Raw genomic sequence first — 17947 nt, 5'->3', positions numbered from 1 at the left:
ACTTTTATTAAACCTGCATGTAGATCTCAAAAGCTTGTAAATTGGTCAAAATGTCCAGAAAGCATAGACTGACATTTAAATAGAGAATCATTTGATTGAGTAAGTTTTGTTTTTGTGAACATCAATTGTTGTAAAAACATACATAAGCTCACTTTGGCACAAATTATAAACACATTTTAGGCTACATTGTACATTTAAGACGAATTTCCCAAAATCCCATGTAGAACACGGTAATGATTTTGAAATGTTGCGGACAATCAGATATCTTTGTCACTTAATAAACAACATCAGGAAATAATTATGCTGTTTATTGTTTTCCTTTTTCCTAACAAATTTAAACTACACAATGTGTATTAAAATGTATATTAAAAAAAAGAGTATTTTTAATTTCAGCAGAAATAAGCAATACTTTTGATGATACTTAGTTTTACACTCGAAATGTAAGAAAGATATTAAGATTAAAGTCAACACACTAGTACTCCAACAGCATAATGTTCTCTAATAATCTCTTAAATGTATAAAAACCCTTAGCTAAACATTATGAAATAGTAGTTAATTACAAGTGGGATCCCAAAAGTCATAGTTTACTCTGCTTCACATATTGTCAAAAAATAAATAGCAATTTCCATTTCATGGACTGATTCCTCCATCTTCCCTTGCTTTGTATCTTTTAATAAACATGGCCCCATGTTGTTTCCTATTCATATTTTGTGCTCCATCTCTGCTTCCATTGCATTGTTTTATGATAGTGTTGAGCTCCACAAAGCTGCACGCTGGTGCACCAAAAACTGATTTGATGTAATTGCGCATTGTGTTTCGATCATTCCAAGAGCTTGCTGCCTGGAAACAAGTCAAACAGGAAGAAAGATAACAAAGCAGGCAAGTCAGAGCAAAAGAACAAGCCTCTGAGCTTAGACGTTTCATCGTTTCTTCATGTAATTCTCTCTGCGACAACATGAACGGTAAGGTGTGCTGACGTTTCCAAGTTTACCACTCTTAACGTTAAATATATATAGATATACAGTGATTTAATGTGCAATATTTAAGCTAACTTTTTTTAGTTAATTTAGAATGTAATTGATGCATTTGTTAGTGTGACAAACTCAATTTTGGTTGCAAGGGTCTTACAGTATAAACACCAAGCAGTCTGTAAATTGATTATTCTTGTTTTCCTCCAGGGTCAGCCACATTCAGGATTGTCCTGCTGGGGAAGAGCGGAAATGGCAAGAGCAGCCTGGCTAACACCATTTTTGGAGAAGCAATTTTTCAAGTAAAAAAAATTAACGACACAAACTCTTTTGCTTCCCACTCAAAAACCAAAAGTATCAATGGCAAAACCCTCACTTTGATTGACACTCCCGGTTTGTTCGACTCGGGCAGGAGGTCTCAGAAGGAGGTCAAGTCTGCGTGGGAGACGTGTATCATAGAGTGCGCTCCGGGGCCTCATGTCTTTCTGATTCTTCTCAAGGTGGAGAGATACACAGAGCAGGAGAAGGCTGTAGTCACCAAAATATTAGAGAAATTCTCAGATGAAGCCTTGAAGTACGCAGTGGTGATCTTCACCCACGGTGACCAGCTGCCTGAAGGGATGAAAATAGAAGAGTATGTGGACCAGAGTGACGGTCTGAGGGAACTGGTGGAGAAGTGTGGTGGTCGCTGCCATGTCTTTGATAACAGATATTGGAAGAACAACCAGGAAGATGATTACAGAAGCAACAAGTTCCAGGTGGCAGAGCTGCTCAGTACCATAGACAAGATGTTGATGGAGAACAGAGGAGGGCTCTACACGAATGTAGAGCTGAATGAGGTGGAGAGAAAAATACAAGAAGAGGCAAAGCTGATCAAGATGTCATCAGAAAACCTGTCAGAGGATGAGATCAGACAACGGGCAATTGTCAAAATCCACAAGAAGTCTTTGGAGACAGGAACACAAATACCCATTAAAGTCATCATCGGTGTGGCAATCTCAGGAATAATTGTAGCCATCTCCGCTTGGTTCATCAAATCTAGGTTAGAACAGACATTAGCAGAGATAACACTATCCAGCAGCATGATACCAAGTCATGGTGCTGAAGAATTGATGGTTGAAACTTTAGAGGAAGTGGGGAAGGAAATTACAGCTGTAAGCGTACCAACCCCAGCCATCCCCATAGGCCAGGAAGTTGAGCTGGAATCAGCAGACGGAGTGGAAGGTATACTGGAGTGGCTTACAAATTTGTTTGAAGGAACATATGATCCATTTAATCCATTTGAATAAACAGTAAAGGAGATTTGAATGTTAAAACTAGGATTCTTCCTCAGCATTGTCGTTTTTGTGCTATGTATTCATGAAACTGGTGTTTTGGGTTCACTTTATATGTAAATTCAGCAAATTGAGTAATTTTACAGTTTGGAGTGTTGTGCAGTCTAATCTTCTTTGGAAATGTTTTCACTGTATATTGATTTTAAGGTAAAGCAATCATTTCCCCAGATATATTTTAACATATTTCAACACTGACATTTATGGTACTTTTCTGTATGATAAACTATCTGTGTTTTTTTGTTTAGTCACATTTTTTTTGTCATTATAGCAAAATAAAACAAGTTGTTGGCATCGTGTCTCTTGTATAAATACTTCTGCATCTCACTTCAAGCTCACTTTCGCAAGCGTAGCTTAAAAGCCAAGCTGGTGTTACTTAGTGTACGAGTTTAGTTTTTCATCGGTCAAATATAAAACATAACAATAAAAAAATGCTTTAAATGAACATAAAATGTCAGGTCAGTATCAGAATAACTGACCAGCTGACATAGAACTGAGAAAATAGGGGGGAAAGATGTTACATAGGGAACATGTTAAACAAGTAAAAACTACAAAAACACACATCTAAATACTCAAACACCCTACAATCATGACAGTAACAATTTTAAACTTGCACAGTTCATAAAGAAAATCCAAAAGATTTTTTGGGCTAGGAACCCAGCTTAGTTGGGTTTGAAGTTCTTTCCAAAGTAGAATAATTATTGCTGTTTACGGCTCGCTCCAGAGCTCTTCAACTTTTTTTTTTAATGCATACCTCATTTATGTTGTTTCTAACAGAAGATTATGGTGCTTGATTAATATATTCTTTTTGCTGCTGAAGATCACTAGTCACTACTTGTGACTAGTATCCATCTTTTCTTCAGAGGACCACAACAGAAAGTCCTAGTACCACTTTGTATCAATATGTAGCTGAGTTTCCACTATAAATGTGTGCAACACTTGGTCTATAATCTACTGTCAAAAAACAAACAATATAAAAAAAAATGCAAAGGTGTTTCCATTAAATAAGAAATTCAATTAAAGTCACACATGAGTAAGGTTATTCATCGTTAATTAAAAATCATGGCAGTGATGAATATAAACAGTTGCATGAAATGTGTTCATAATTCAGCCATCAGATATCAGTATCTTATTCATGCACTGGAGCAACAAGCCCTTTACACTTGAAGAGCGGGTTTTTATGCGGCATTTTGGGGAAATTGTAGTCAGCAATTTTACAGAAGCAGTATGAATTCAACATGTTGGAATGACACACAACTTTTTATGAACTGTGCGATGCTGTGGGAGCTCTGGTGGAGCCAGCTGCACAATGTCCAAAACACCCCAAAACAAACCATCATCCTCTTACCATTTCCTGTCGTCTTCTTCAATGTGAAGAACTGACTCCTGTGATGTAAAAAAAAGTTTTTCTATTTCAGTTTTGCGAAATACATCTGTTTCTATACAGATGAAAAAAACACCTCATCCTAGCACAAAAAAAAAACATTTTTTTTAATCAAAAAACATGAGTTGTTACAGAATTGACATGTTTCTATTCAGCCAATTTATTTTCCTAATATCGATTTGAGCAATTCTATGATGAATGGGAATGCAGCTTTTGTAAAGTATGGTTTTAGTGCATTAGCTTTTCTACAAAGCCACATAAAATAATTTCCATAAGAAAAAACTTAAGTCAGACTTTTCCCTTACTGATTGCCATTTGAGGTTGGGGGGCCAGAAGAAACAATCAGCCCTCTGGTTGGAGCCTGGGCTGTGGATGACCTTTGGGCCTCAGGATACGGTTGGGGACAGGGCCAGCAATTCTGTTCCCCTGGGATCTGTCAGATTTTTGATTATGGTGGCTGACCCTTTGGTTGGGGTGGCTGCCAGATTCCAGTGACAGTCGGCCTGGTGTGGTGTTGGAGATGGGGGTGTGCTGTCTGGGAAGGGTGCACTGTCGGCATGTTTAGTTGTTGACAGTACATATAAAACATATTTTCATGAAAGGTACACACTGTAGCTTTGCCGTCTCATCTATCGGTAGCACTGAAAACATGCCAGCCTTTTGGTGACATGAAAAGACTGTAAACACTTTTGTTCTGAGGTCTCTGCTGGCTGGTATTGGGTTACACCTCACACAAAAATGTCCTTTCAGTTAGTTTCCTGTCACATGAAGATGCAACCCTTTGAAGCTATGAAAAGATGCCACCATTGTCCTCCTATTCTCACATGAGACATTCTTCAACATTATTAACATGTTCCTTTTGCTTATTGTTTTTAGACTTTTCATTAACTGCTTCATTGAAAGGAATAGAATGAACTCATTTAAAACCGGCACCACCCTGAAAAGCTGAAAGATATCATTGTTATCCTCCTCTTACTGACGTGCAGGTTCCACCGGTACTTTTTAATTAAGCAAAATAAATAAATAAAATTATACATTATTTTATAATTAAACAAAATAGCATTACACAATTGTACAACTTTATTCAAAGATAGAGGAAAAAAATAATGTTTTTTCACTTCAAAATTGGTTATTCTTTGTTCTGATGTGCTACATCTTAAAATTACACATTGCAAATTGACTTTTATGATGCTAATAAAATGTCTATGAATGACCAAAGCTTACAATAGCATACAGCGGCTTGCAGAAGTATTTGTATCCTTTGAACATTTTCATATTTTGTCACATTACAACCAAAAGCCTAAGTATATTTCATTTTAATTTTAGCCAGGAAACACAGATGAGTGACGAGCGTGGCTGGAAAACATGACATAGCAATGACTGAGTATGACAAGCATCTGGTGAAGAATGGAGGAGAAAGGATAGACTAAATACACAGGGGATAACAAGGGACAAATGGAAACAATCAAGGTCAAAACACGAACACACGGGGACTAAATTAATCAAAAATGCAGAGAAAACCCACAACATCGCACTTGGACAAAATGGGGCTGAACTCTTTTGCACAGCACACTTTTCAGTTTTAGATTTGTAAAAAAAAGGTTTTGAATCATTGTTTCATTTTTGTTCTACTTCACAATTGTACAACACTTTGTGTCGGTCTTTCACATAAAATTCCAATGAAATATATTCATGTTAGTGGTTGTAATGTGGAAAAAATATGGAAAGTTCAACGGGTATGAATGCTTTTGCAAGCCACTGCAATGTGGCATCACTAGACAATATGTCTTTATCCTCATAGTATTACACATCTGTTGCTTGGAACAAATGTGGCCACATAAGATTACAAAGAATCATTTTTTCTGACAATAGACCACCACTTTAATGCATGGAAAAAATCATGTCTGTTTGACAACAGTGACTTTAGCAAATCTGTTGCTTACATAAAAGTAATGACCTTTGTGGATAAATTCAAGATATATTTCTAGTCTGCACTCTAACAATAAATCATGGTGTGTTTTATAGACTTTCCATTGTTGCACCAACAATGTGACATTGTTCCACTGCCTCAACCAACTAGGTAAACCAGAATATACAACAGTCACACGCTGCTGTAGAAAAACAACAGCAGTGACCAAAGTTCCCAGACAACACTTTCCTTACGTGGAAGAGCAGCTGATCAGTCTTCAGGTGGCTTTGCTGTGATCTCTTTTCTGTCAGCATGGAAGGTCAGTTTTTCTTTCTTTCTATCTGTTCCTGCTGTGAACATCATGTTTTGCATTTGATTGATTAAACATTGATCAGCTTGGTTGGGTTCTATGTTGACTTTTATGGTCTTGACTGACAGATTTAAAACTGTTGGAGGCACAGTGAAGGCATTTGCCTGCAATCAGCTGAATATGGTGCTACATTGTAATGCACTGGTTTGTCAAATTTTCACTGACTTCTTTTTAGGCTTTTAATGTTTTTAAATTAATAATAATAAAATAAATCTTTGTCTTATCTTTGTATATAATTCCTGTTTGAAGTGTGTTTTTATGAGAGCGTGATTTCACTTCTGTTTGTATTTATTTATTTTCATTTCCTGGTGTTGTAATCCCTTCAAAGTTGGCTGTTTTATTGTTTACCAGTAAGTGGAGATTTTCTTTTTATGTTCTGAATGTGTTTTTATGAGAAAGAATTAAACATTATATCCAAGTGTGAAAATGTGTGAAAATGTTTGCTGAGGATTTATCAGAGCACAGTATTTGGACTACTCCCATGCTAGGGTAACATCTCCCCATATCCCAAGAAAAACAAAATAATCCCAAGAAAAATAAAATATCCACTTTTTCAAGTTTAAAAAAAACTGCAACCTTTCTCAGTTCAAAGATCACTAGATTCATCAACTGTCATTTTGTATTTCTTAAACTCAGACGTTTACTGAGCAGTGGGTTAATTGAAAAACTTCAATTCAAATATGCTTCTCTTGCACTTATCTTGTCTTCCAGTGCCGGACTCAAAGAGAATTGTCCTTCTGGGGAAAACTGGATGCGGCAAAAGCAGCTTGGGAAACACCATATTTGGAGAGGAAGTCTTCAAGATCAGCCACTTGCCCGTTTCTGAGCTACGTCTGTCTCGAGGGGAAACCAGACCTGTTAATGGCAGGAACCTCACTCTGATTGACAGTCCCAGTCTTTTTGACACCTGTGACTCTGAAGTCATGCTTAGGGAAAAGATCCTGAGGTGCATCACAGAGTGCGCTCCCGGACCTCACGCTTTCCTCATCGTTCTTAAAGTGGAGAAATTCACAAAGCAGGAGAAAGACGTCATCAGAGAAATATGCAGACACTTCTCTGAAGAGGCTCTGAAATTTGCTTCAGTTGTCTTCACCCATGGAGATCAGCTCCCAGAGGGAAGGAAGATCGAGGACTTTGTCCAACACAACGAAGAACTGAGTGACCTAGTGAAAAACTGTGGAGGCAGGTGCCATGTTGTAGACAATAAATACTGGAACCGTAATACAGGAGACAATTATAGGAACAACAAGCTCCAAGTGGCAGAAATACTGAGTACAATTGATAAGATTAGTGAAGCAAATGATGGCAAGTTCTACACCAATGAAATGCTGCAAGCAGTGATAAACCAAATAGAGGTAGAGGAGGCAATTATGAAGCACTCATCAACTAACCAATCATCAGAGGAAACTAGAAACAAAGTTAAAAGAAGTGTGTTTAATTTGTTATTGTGTCAGCTAGTGGGTACTGCTACAGGTGCATTGTTAGGAGCATTCCTTGGTGTGACCAAGCACATTAAACTCTTTTTTAGTGGGTCAGAACATTCAAATGTTCCACCACAAGCATCTGTCCAAAGCCCGACATTGCTTTCTGAGGCTGCTATAAGTGAAGCCATGAGGGGAGTCTGGACAGGATACAATGCAGGTGCAGAAGCAGAGACTGTACGGGAGGCATTTGGTGAAGCCATGAAAGCTGTTTGGCATCAGAGTCCCAAGACGGACTCAAGTGTAAAAAGAGAACAAAAGGAGAAAGACTCGGAGAGTAAAGGAAAGGCAGAAACAGATTAATTGTATCTGTTAGAACATGTTAAATGTGAATACAAGTATAAAACCTTCTGATTTTATCTCTTGAGAGAATAATATATGCTGCAAAGTTGAAAATAATAATCTGTGAAAATCATGGGAAATAATATGTTGCAATAATATTTACTTTTTATTTGATTCCGTTTACCTAACGAGGTCCACTGATAAACTGTTGTAGACATACTTAGCCACTAGGGGGAGCGAAAGCGCATGAAAAGCCTGGGGGTAAAGAGAGAAAGAACAAGGAGTCTGGGCTGCTCTGTTGTTGTTTATGACCTGCAGATATAAAGCCATGCTAGAGAAAATAATTTGTTGTGTGAATTTTGAAAAACCAGACTAATCAAAGAGGAAAAGTGTTTTAAAATACAACTGTTAGGGAGTTTGCTGATATGTACATACAAATATGACACATTTTGCAGCTTCTCTTTTGAAATGATTATGGAAACATTGTGATATTATTTCTCATCTGTGGAATTTCTCAATTTTGCACTAATTTGAGAAATATTTTCTTTTTATTTGTTTGAAACAAACATTAGAATGTGCTTAACAATTTTATAAAATTTCCCTTTATATTTGACATGAGAAAATAATGGGGGTGGGGGGGCTCATGTTTTTCTTCACTGTTTTTATCTTCTAGAATAAAATATAAACCTTAAACTGAAGTTTCATTTTGAATCTGTCTTATTTGCTGTACAGCCTTTATATACCATAAGAACTGAAAACCAAATTTTTAATCATAAGTCAGAAATAACATCGGAATGTCAACATCCCAGACAGAAACATTATTGAATTCACAAGAATTGTCTATTTTGAAAATCAATAAATATTAAATGAAAAAATATATATATATATTTTTAGCTTTTTTTGTGGCCAAATAAAATACATATTTTATATATATTTTCAGAAAATGTAAATATAAAGGCTGTACACTGTAAACGGTACAGCTTAAAAATAAGTCATGTTTTATTTGAACCTCCCGTATATCTCTGCAGTGTTTAAAATCCATCAAGTTTATATGATTCGCAGGGGAAAGACAAAGTTTACAGAGTAAACAGCGCCTCCTACAGTCTATAGATAATGGTTGCAGAAGTAGGTGCACTTTTACAGAATGTGAAAGCCTTTGCGTCTTTTTTTATTTCTCTGAGTTAGAGAAGTTGTATTTAATATATCAAATATGAAATCAAATTTAAATAAAATAAAATTTGTCATTCAGTTTTGGCCACAAAACACTTCTCTCCAGAGATACATCATGGACAGGTTGCTAGCATCGAAGCAATGGAGAGACAAAGAACAGACAGCAATGCATGCAATTGTATCAGAGGGGAAGTTAAAGAAACTAATTTATCTAACAATCATGTTTTTGAACTTTTGGAGGAAGTCGGAATCTCTAGACCAGGATTCAAACCAAACACACTCTTGCTGCACAGCAGCGTTGCTAGCAACTGCAACCACTGTGCAGCCCAAAATACAATACAATGTTCAGAATTAATATTCAGGGAAAAGAAAGACTGAAAAGTTTCTTCTTGTTGTTTTGTTTACAAAGGAAGGTGCTTTGTGATAACAGTGTCACAAAGCTTCTCTTCAGAGCTGTTCCACTCATTTACCTAATCAGATTGGCCACAGCTTGGAAAGTTAATAAAACAGAATTTGCCTCGCAAGCTACAGCTCATGTGATTGTCACCTTGTTGACAATAAATACAGGAACTGTGGAGCGGAACAGCAGCATCAGAATCCTGAAAATAGCTGATAAATGTGGGACATTACCTAATATGCAAACGTGTTGCTATTTCAACAGATTCTACAGGGAGCATATTTCACAGTATAAACTTCAAAAACCTGTTGAATAAAATCAATATTGTGTGCAGCTGCGAGGCCAGAATAGAGTTCATACAGAATATATATAAAAAATAAAATAAAAAATTCCCTTCTCACCCTCCGCGGGTGGTCTGTTTCATCCTCTGAACTCGGGTCCTCTACCAGAGGCCTGGGAGCTTGAGGGTTCTGCGCAGTATCTTGGCTGTGCCTAGAACTGCACATTTCTGGACTGAGATGTCTGATGTTGTTCCTGGGATCTGTTTGAGCCACTGCTCCAGTTTGGGGGTGACTGCCCCGAGGGCCCCGATGACCACAGGCACCACTGTGGTCTTCACCTTCCAGGTCTTTTCCAGTTCCTCCCTGAGGCCCTGGTATTTCTCCAATTTCTCTTGTTTCTTTTTCCTGATGTTGTAGTCACTTGGTATTGCTACATCCACCACAACGGCTTTCCTCTGTTCTCTATCCACCACCACAATGTCCGGTTGGTTCGCCATTACCATCTTGTCTGTCTGGATCTGGAGGTCCCTACCAACACCATAACCAATGAGCTGATATATATATATATATATATATATATATATATATATATATATATATCTATATATATATATATATATATATATATATATATATATATATATATATATATATATATATATATATATATATATATATATATATATATATGTATATATGTAACATTTACATGCAAATAACTTTATTATCAAAAATGTTATATTATCCCTAATTTGTGATTATGAAGTGATGTGAATTTATATATTTATTACACTATGACATATTCAGAATTTTTAAAACTTACAAAAAATTATCCACTTTATTGTAAAACAATATTTCCCAGCCAGCTACAGCAATGTGCAAACACTAGACATGGTGGAGTACTTCAGTGGGTTATGTATGTATATAATACAGCTACACCTCATCTCCCACGGCGCGCGTCTGCAAATCAGATTATTCTATAGATCAATGCGCTGTTTCATTAAAACAATATGCTTGCAACATGCACTTCATGCTTCCTTCTGCTGGAAGGGTTTATGGAGATTCTGGTTTCATTTTCCAGCAGGTTACTGCCAAAAGATGTGAGATGCTGACTCAATGACCATGGTGTTACTGTGCTCTAAAGGGCAGCAAACCGACCTGACCTGATTGTCAAGAAGAATTTGAGTCGGCAAACCCATTATGCAGATTACCTAAAGGTTATCAAAACAACCTGGGTTTTCAGTTCGTAGCCATGACACGCCGCATGACTGCAATAATTCATGTGAAAGGAGTCCTGCCCAACTAGAGTTTATAGAACTGAATATAGTTTTCAGAAGCCTGACATTTCTCTTTGAAGTACCTGTTTTTATTGATCTTATGTAAGATTGTTGTTATAAATGTGTGGATGTGCCAGAACTTTCTCCAGCTGAACAGAAACAAAACTGAAGTTATTATCTTTGGACCTGAAAAGGAGCGATCTAGAGTCAATGCACAGCTTCAGTTATTACAACTAAAACCAGTGATCAGATCCAAAATCTCAAGAGTAGTGATGGACTCTGACCTGAACCTTCAGAACCACATTAAGTCAGTCACAAAGTCGGCCTTCTATCACCTGAAGAACAGTAGAGGACTGATGTCTCAGCGAGATCTAGAGAAACTAATCCATGCATTTATCTTTAGTCGAATGGATTACTGCAACAGGGCATTTACAGGTTTGCCTAAAAAATCTATCAGACAGCTACATCTGACCAAGAATGCTGCTGTTCAGGTTCTCACTAAAACCAGGAAGATAGAGCACATCACACCAGTTTTAAAGTCCCTACACCGTAAACCTCCCTGTAGCTCAGAGGATAGACTTTAAAATACTGTTTAGAACCACAATACATTAAAGATCTGCTGTTGTTGTATCAACCTTCCAGACCTCTCAGATTTTCTGGTTCTGGTTCTGCTCTGCATCCCCAGAACCAGAACCAAACATGGAGAAGCAGCATTCAGCTTCTATGCACCATATGGAAACTCTTAGTTGAGCAAGATATTTTGAAAGTCTTTTATTAGAAATATTTCGGGGTTGGTTTCCTCCTGCGACATTCCGATTAAGGGTTATTTAGAAAAAGAAGAAAAAAAAAGGTTTACTGATATAACCGCTGTGACGCCTCTCTGCCTCAGTTATCTTCACTGTTGCCACTAGGGGGCGGAGCTCTGGAGTACATTTCAGACGTCTCGTCGTCTCATAAGGGAGTGCTTTACTGTCAGGGATTCGAACCTGAAACCATTACTATGGCGGACAATTACCAGTTCCCCGTTTTTTTCGAGGTTCACGGGCTTCTTTCGGAGAAGAACAAAAAGAAAACCGAGAGGTTTTTCCGTGTTCACAGACGGTCCGGCGGAGGAGACTGCGGTCCATTAACGAAAGAGGCTGATAATGTCTACAGCATAGCGTTCAAACATCAGAAAGGTACAGAAACATAAGATTTTCTTTTGCTGTTTGTTTTGTGACTTTGCTTTTAGAAGCATAGGAGACCTGTCCTTCAAAACGTACACGACTATGTGAAAAAAATAAAATGCTGAAACTTATTATTTTTATTGTTGTGTTATTATTAATGTTGCTATTAATATTGTAGTAGCATACAGTCTGTATATTCGTTGACTTTGACGAATGGAAACGGGAAATTTATCTGAAAAGTGACTTAAGTCAAGCTGCCAAACGCCATAAAGAGCAGCTGAAAAACTGACAGTGGCAAAGAGTGTACTGTAAAAGATAATAGATGTACTAAAAGATAATCTAAAACAAACACAGTTACACTGTTATAAAGCTTAGTAAAATGTGTTTTTTCACATAAGGAAAACTACTGCATAACCCGACTGATTTAGAATGATACTGAAATACAAGTAGGAATGTAAATGATCAAGCTGGAGCAAATATTAAAATATACTGAGTCTTGTTGGGATATTACTCATTGCATGTCCACACAGGTGCTAACTAAAAGGTAGAAATTTAGGAATAGTAACCACAATTTTGTTTATGCAGGTGTCACCACTAAAGAGGTACAGTCGATTATTAGAAATAAAGGTATATTCTAATGTCCTAAAATGCTTAGCAGTTTAAAGTATTGTACAACCTTATGATCATTTCAGTTTCTACACACAGCAAAATTCTGTTATGTAACTAAAAGAAGACAAACCCAAAGAGTGAGTTGTCAGGCAGAGTACTGTAATATAGCTTAGTAATCATTAAGCCAATGTAACTAAAGCATAGAGGTAATCTCGGTTTCAGTAATTAGTTTTAAAGGGATAGTTCAAGATTTTTTGTAAGTGGAGCTCTGGGTAAAGGTAATAAACTGTAAAATCTAACATATAATCTCCTTGTTAGCATAGATAAAGATTACTTGTTGCTGGACGTGGACTCTGATACTTATGTGACCAATTACTTGGTCACATAAGGATCAAGTAATTGGTCCTCATGTGACTTAGAGCAGGTCTGAAACTAAATTATATTTCAACCATGAAACCATCTTGGTCTCTGGAGTTTCACTTGAAACTCAGCACTGCTTCCCTATTTGCATTTCATGGTTATTTCCCTATAGAACTTCCGTGATTATTTACACAGAAGTCTGAGCTCTTCCGAGATCCAAAATAATATAATTTCATTACACAAGCATGCACACGTGCACAGACAGACATGAATAGAATTTTGTATGCATGCATGAATTTATGATGCATTGTGCTGTAGATCAACAGGAAGTGTTGAAGAGATCTAAGCATGTCGTTGAGCTCACTGACGGTCGTCTGGTGTTCAGTGTCAGGGGCAACTTGTCACCTCCCAGCTCGTCACATGACACCACCGCTGCAGCGCCAGCAGAGGTCAGCACAGCAATTCCTTCTGGGTTTCTAATTCGACAAAACAAACATGAAAGGGGGCCTGCAGGGATGTCTTATGATCTGCTTAATGTCTGATCCACATCTCAATTCCTCATCTTTTTCTTTCAGGAGGTGTTAAAAATAAATAGCATGTCAGTTTTGAAAAATACAGTCGATTAGACTGATGTTTGATAAGCATTAAATAAGTAGCATTTTGCTTTAGCAAAGAGACGTCTAAATAGTTAACACACTTGAACTTTGAGCATGATAAATGGCCAAGCTGAAGGCCAGCTTATTTCTTTAAATCCATCCATCCATCCATCCATCCATCCATCCATCCATCCATCCATCCATCCATCCATCCATCCATCCATCCATCCATCCATCCATCCATCCATCCATCCATCCATCCATCCATCGTACTAAGAAATAAGCTTGGCCTGAAAAGATGACCCAAGAAAGTAATCTTCAACATTTACTGTGGAACTCCCATAGACTAATATTTACCAACCTATTGACTGATGGCGTAAAAGCCTGGGTGAAGGCCTTGTGTTAGGAGTTTGCTGTATTTTAGTTGTTTAGTGATAGAAAAGTAAAATGGGAAGAAGAATGACAAAGAAAGTTGTTAATGTTCAAAGAAAAGACTTTTAGGATGCTAAAGTATTATTCCAGTTTTATATATAACTTGAAAATCTAGTTATATATCTGCTTTGATTTTTACATGGGACCCTTCCTGAATCTATTTACTTTGTAAATTCTGCTATTGTTATGCTTTCAACAGAGCCAGCAGTCCATTCCTGACATAAATGATGCTGTGGGTGAAGCTAGTGGCTGGAAAGGAGAGGAAGACCAACAGTGTGATGGTACTCTGGCCCATTTTGTTGCAAATCCAGATGAGGTTGAAGCTCAATACTACAGAGGAGAAGACAGCAGATTGAGGACCTCAGGTGTGGGAGGTACTCTGGTGAATGCAGAGTTGTTGGATGTAGATGAGGAGCCACATTTTGGTGAGAGCTCTGGAAAGGTTGTGAGGGCCATGCAAAAAGAATGTGACAAGTGGCTTCTGGGGCAAAGTGCTGGTAGCGAAGATACGCTTGGAAGGGAGTTTGATTCTGCTGGACAAAATGTAGCCAGAGGAGCCACAGCTGGAGCTCCCAAAGGTCTCGTCCAGGTTGAGATTGTTCAGGGGACCATTGAAAGCCAGCAGGTGAGAATTAATGTTAAAAAGTTTCTTGTCTCTTAAGAGAATTGATAATTGAAGTGGTACAGCACTGATGGCAGTCAGCTATTTTAGCACATGCCAATTTGTAACCTTTGGTTTTGAACTGTTTTTAGACAGATGCAGTGGTATCTCCAATGGTCTTCAACGATCCTCTGTCTACTCGTGTTGGAAACATTCTCAGTAAAGCAATTGGTCCTCGTGTGACTAAAACGATTATAGGGAAGTCAGAAGGTGAAATGGGGCCTGGTGACTTCATACTAGAGGAAAATCTGACTGGAGTTCCTTTTGGTGCCGTGTTCTTCCTCAACCTTGTTCAGTGGGATGGAGAAGACAATGGAACCGCGGTTCAGGTGAGACAACTGAGCATTTTTACTACAATTAATCTCTCTGGATCAGTTAAAAATAATGTTCTGCTTGTTTCTAATACTAATTTTTGCAGGTTCTCCGACTGGGCATCAACCAAATTCTGACTTCCTGTGAGAGCAAAGGGTTTGGATCTGTAGCAATACCTGCACTTGGGGCTGGCATTGCTCTGTGTTTCCCAATCACTGTAGTAGCCAGGGTTTTACTGGAGGAGATCTCTAAATTTGAACAGGAGAGAACCACCAGCGCACCACTTCAAGTTCTCCTTGTTCTACCAGATCAAGAGGGTTGGGAGGTAAAGCACAATAAAAATGTTTTTTTCTTAAGTAATTCATAACAGAAGGGTTGTTAACTGTTAAAAAAATAAAATATTAGCTAATGCATAGTTATGTTTTATTTATTATATATATATAATTATTTTTTGCTGATCATATCTAAGACAATGCTCGCCCTTCTTGTCTGATCACACAATTGATTTGGTGTAAGAACATTCAAACATTTCTGTAGACACGTCTAACCACTGTAGACAGCGTTTCTGAAAAAACTGAGATGGTTGTTGCTGAATAAAGGTGGGCCAAATTATTTTGGAACCTTTGAAATAAAAGTTGGATGTCATTTGGCTTAGGTGTGTGTAAGTGAAAATTATTATAATTTCAGCAATAAAGATTATGTCTGTAGAGGTGGAGAGGTGGATGCTACATGTTGTTACTTGTACTAAATTTAAATATCTTGTCCCTAAAGATCTTCAAGTGTGTACAAGAAGGTATGAAGTACAACAGATCTACTGAAAATGATCAGGGTGGGTAAAGAACTGTAAGATTTAAATTAAATTTGTTTTCAGTCATGATGATAAAATAAATAGTAGAAAGCAAGAAAATAAATGACAGTACTGATAGGTTCGGAAATATATTCTGTATTCATATCCTCAATCTCAATCTTTTCTCCAGACTCCAGTCCAACAAGGATCGTTCTGCTGGGGAAAACTGGAATTGGGAAAAGCCACCTAGCTAACACCATCTTGGGGGAGGAAGTTTTTACTTCATGCCATTCACCTAATGCTGGAACAAGAAGATGTCAATCAGAGACCAGAGCCGTCAATGGCAGATGCCTCACTTTGATTGACACGCCTGGTTTCTTCGACACCGACAGGTCGGAAGAGGAGCTGAAGCCGGAGATAATGCGTTGCCTCACAGAATGCGCACCTGGACCGCACGTCTTCCTCATTTTACTTAAAGTTGACAAATTCACAAAGCATGAGCAACAGGTTATCACAAAAATATGCGATCATTTCTCAGAGGATGCTCTGAAATACGCTGTAATCGTGTTCACTCATGGCGAGCAGCTCCAAGAAGGGATGAAAATCGAAGAGTTTGTCAGTAAGAATAAGAATCTGAGTAATCTGGTGAAGAAGTGCAGAGGTCGGTGTCATGTCTTTGATAATAAACACTGGAACGGAGAAGGGCAAGATGATTACAGGAACAACCATGTCCAGTTGGAGGCGTTCCTTCAGACAGTAGACAAGATGATGGTAGAAAAAAACGGATCCTACTACACCAATGAGGTTCTGCAGCACGTAGAAGAAAAGATCCAGAAGGAAGAAAAGCAGATTAGAGAGAGGGAGGAGTATTTACCCCCACAGGAGATCAGAAAGCGGGCTAAAACTTCTGTGTCTAATGAATTTCTGATCCAGTTAGTGGGTACCGCCACCGGTGCTTTGTTGGGGGCATTTTTCGGAGTGGCAGCGCTATTGGAAGTTGTAATGAAAGTTGTGAAAAATCCCACCGAAGTGATGAAGCACGTGAAAACCCTAAAAACGATGGTACCTGCAGCGGTCGAAAGGGAGGCGGCAGTCGTGGCTGGTGGTGTGGTGGCAGGTGTTGCTGTGTTAGCTGCAGCTACTTTAGGGGGAATTCAAGGTGGTGCTATTGGATGTGAAGCTTCTAACGAAGTGAAAACGCCGATGGAGGCAATTGAGAAGAGTTATGAGGCCGTTAAGAAGGAAAGACATAAGTTCAAGATGCTGTCACAAAATTAATATTGTGGAAGCATATCAATCTCCTAACGATTGCATTGGTAGAGATTAGGAAATTTAAGGATTTTTAAATTTTTTTTGCTTCGCAATTACCGTAAATGTACAATATTTTGTGTAATCAGCTGCAGCATTTTGAGTGTCCTTTTAACCTTGGAAGTCACAGCATCAATATGCAGCTAACAGGTGCATTTTGCTAACAGACACTGGAATGTCAAAGCAATGTTTCATGCAAGCTTCTTGTGCCGGTAAGAGAATAGGCGATATTTTTTAGAACCAACACTATTCAAACATCTGGTTAATGCTGCTGATCATTTTTGTCAAAAATACTTTACATGTTTCTATGTAAAAAAAATCTATTTTTGAACTAAATTAGCAAGATTTCAGTACTACGGGCCCCTAGTTCTTCTATTGCTTCACTTATCTTTTTAAATTTCTTCTTTTGTAAAGGCACTTTGTTTTGTCAGATAGTTCATAGTACTGCTTGTTTTTGACAGACTGTCATTCTGCTGCATATTCACAGTATACATATTGAGCAAAATTTTGTTGCAAGGTTCCCAACAGAAAAAAAAGTTAAAAAAGAAGACAGTGTAAGTATATACCACAATAATAAAAGGACCAGTAGGAGTTTGGCAGTCTTGCGGCATGGGCGCTTTAGCTGTTAAGGAACGCGGTTCTGCGTTGGAAACTGCTGTACATTTTGTCGGACGGTAGGATGGAGAATGGTAGGATGGTGAAGGAGGATATTTTACACATTTGAAAGGTTTTACTTTTCTTGAAGACTTGAAGGCTTTTTCTTTTATTTCTTTGTAAAATTAAACTGTCGATTCTCTACCTCCACTTTTTTAGTGAGTGCTTCAAGCTTTTGTTTTTTTTTTTCCAATGAGATTGACTTAAAAAAT

At 37.8% G+C, this 17947-nt stretch overlaps 3 protein-coding genes across 3 annotated transcripts; all 3 read left to right on the top strand.

The window, feature by feature from the left end:
- The first annotated feature begins 848 nt into the window (after window positions 1–848).
- On the top strand, window positions 849–2552 carry LOC103480270 (GTPase IMAP family member 7-like). The gene is made up of 2 exons (XM_008435161.2): window positions 849–962; window positions 1179–2552. The coding sequence occupies exons 1-2, from the start codon at window positions 956–958 to the stop codon at window positions 2255–2257; spliced, it is 1086 nt and encodes a 361-aa protein (XP_008433383.1). The 5' UTR covers window positions 849–955; the 3' UTR covers window positions 2258–2552.
- Window positions 2553–5806: 3254 nt separating this feature from the next.
- LOC103480315 (GTPase IMAP family member 7-like) lies at window positions 5807–8486 on the top strand. Its single transcript, XM_017310317.2, has 2 exons — window positions 5807–5911; window positions 6674–8486. Exons 1-2 carry the CDS (start codon window positions 5905–5907, stop codon window positions 7744–7746), a joined length of 1080 nt encoding a protein of 359 aa, XP_017165806.1. The 5' UTR covers window positions 5807–5904; the 3' UTR covers window positions 7747–8486.
- Window positions 8487–10397: 1911 nt separating this feature from the next.
- LOC103480273 (uncharacterized) lies at window positions 10398–17598 on the top strand. The gene is made up of 7 exons (XM_008435164.3): window positions 10398–12028; window positions 13304–13434; window positions 14213–14638; window positions 14767–15003; window positions 15093–15311; window positions 15758–15815; window positions 15964–17598. Exons 1-7 carry the CDS (start codon window positions 11851–11853, stop codon window positions 17049–17051), a joined length of 2337 nt encoding a protein of 778 aa, XP_008433386.2. The 5' UTR covers window positions 10398–11850; the 3' UTR covers window positions 17052–17598.
- The last annotated feature ends 349 nt before the right edge of the window (window positions 17599–17947 follow it).

Source organism: Poecilia reticulata, chromosome 18 (genome assembly GCF_904066995.2).
Source record: "Poecilia reticulata chromosome 18, P_reticulata-male-v2, whole genome shotgun sequence".
In the NCBI taxonomy this organism is placed as follows: Eukaryota; Metazoa; Chordata; class Actinopteri; order Cyprinodontiformes; family Poeciliidae; genus Poecilia; species Poecilia reticulata.
This window is presented reverse-complemented; position numbering and strand designations above follow the sequence as displayed.

Bases quoted from the DNA above. Each gene is read 5' to 3' on its own strand.
- LOC103480273 (XM_008435164.3), top strand. From the start codon at position 11,851: ATGGCGGACAATTACCAGTTCCCCGTTTTTTTCGAGGTTCACGGGCTT. The intron at 15,312-15,757 runs GTAAAGCACAAT...TTGTCCCTAAAG, and splicing joins CAGATCAAGAGGGTTGGGAG to ATCTTCAAGTGTGTACAAGA. The intron at 15,816-15,963 runs GTGGGTAAAGAA...TCTTTTCTCCAG, and splicing joins ATCTACTGAAAATGATCAGG to ACTCCAGTCCAACAAGGATC.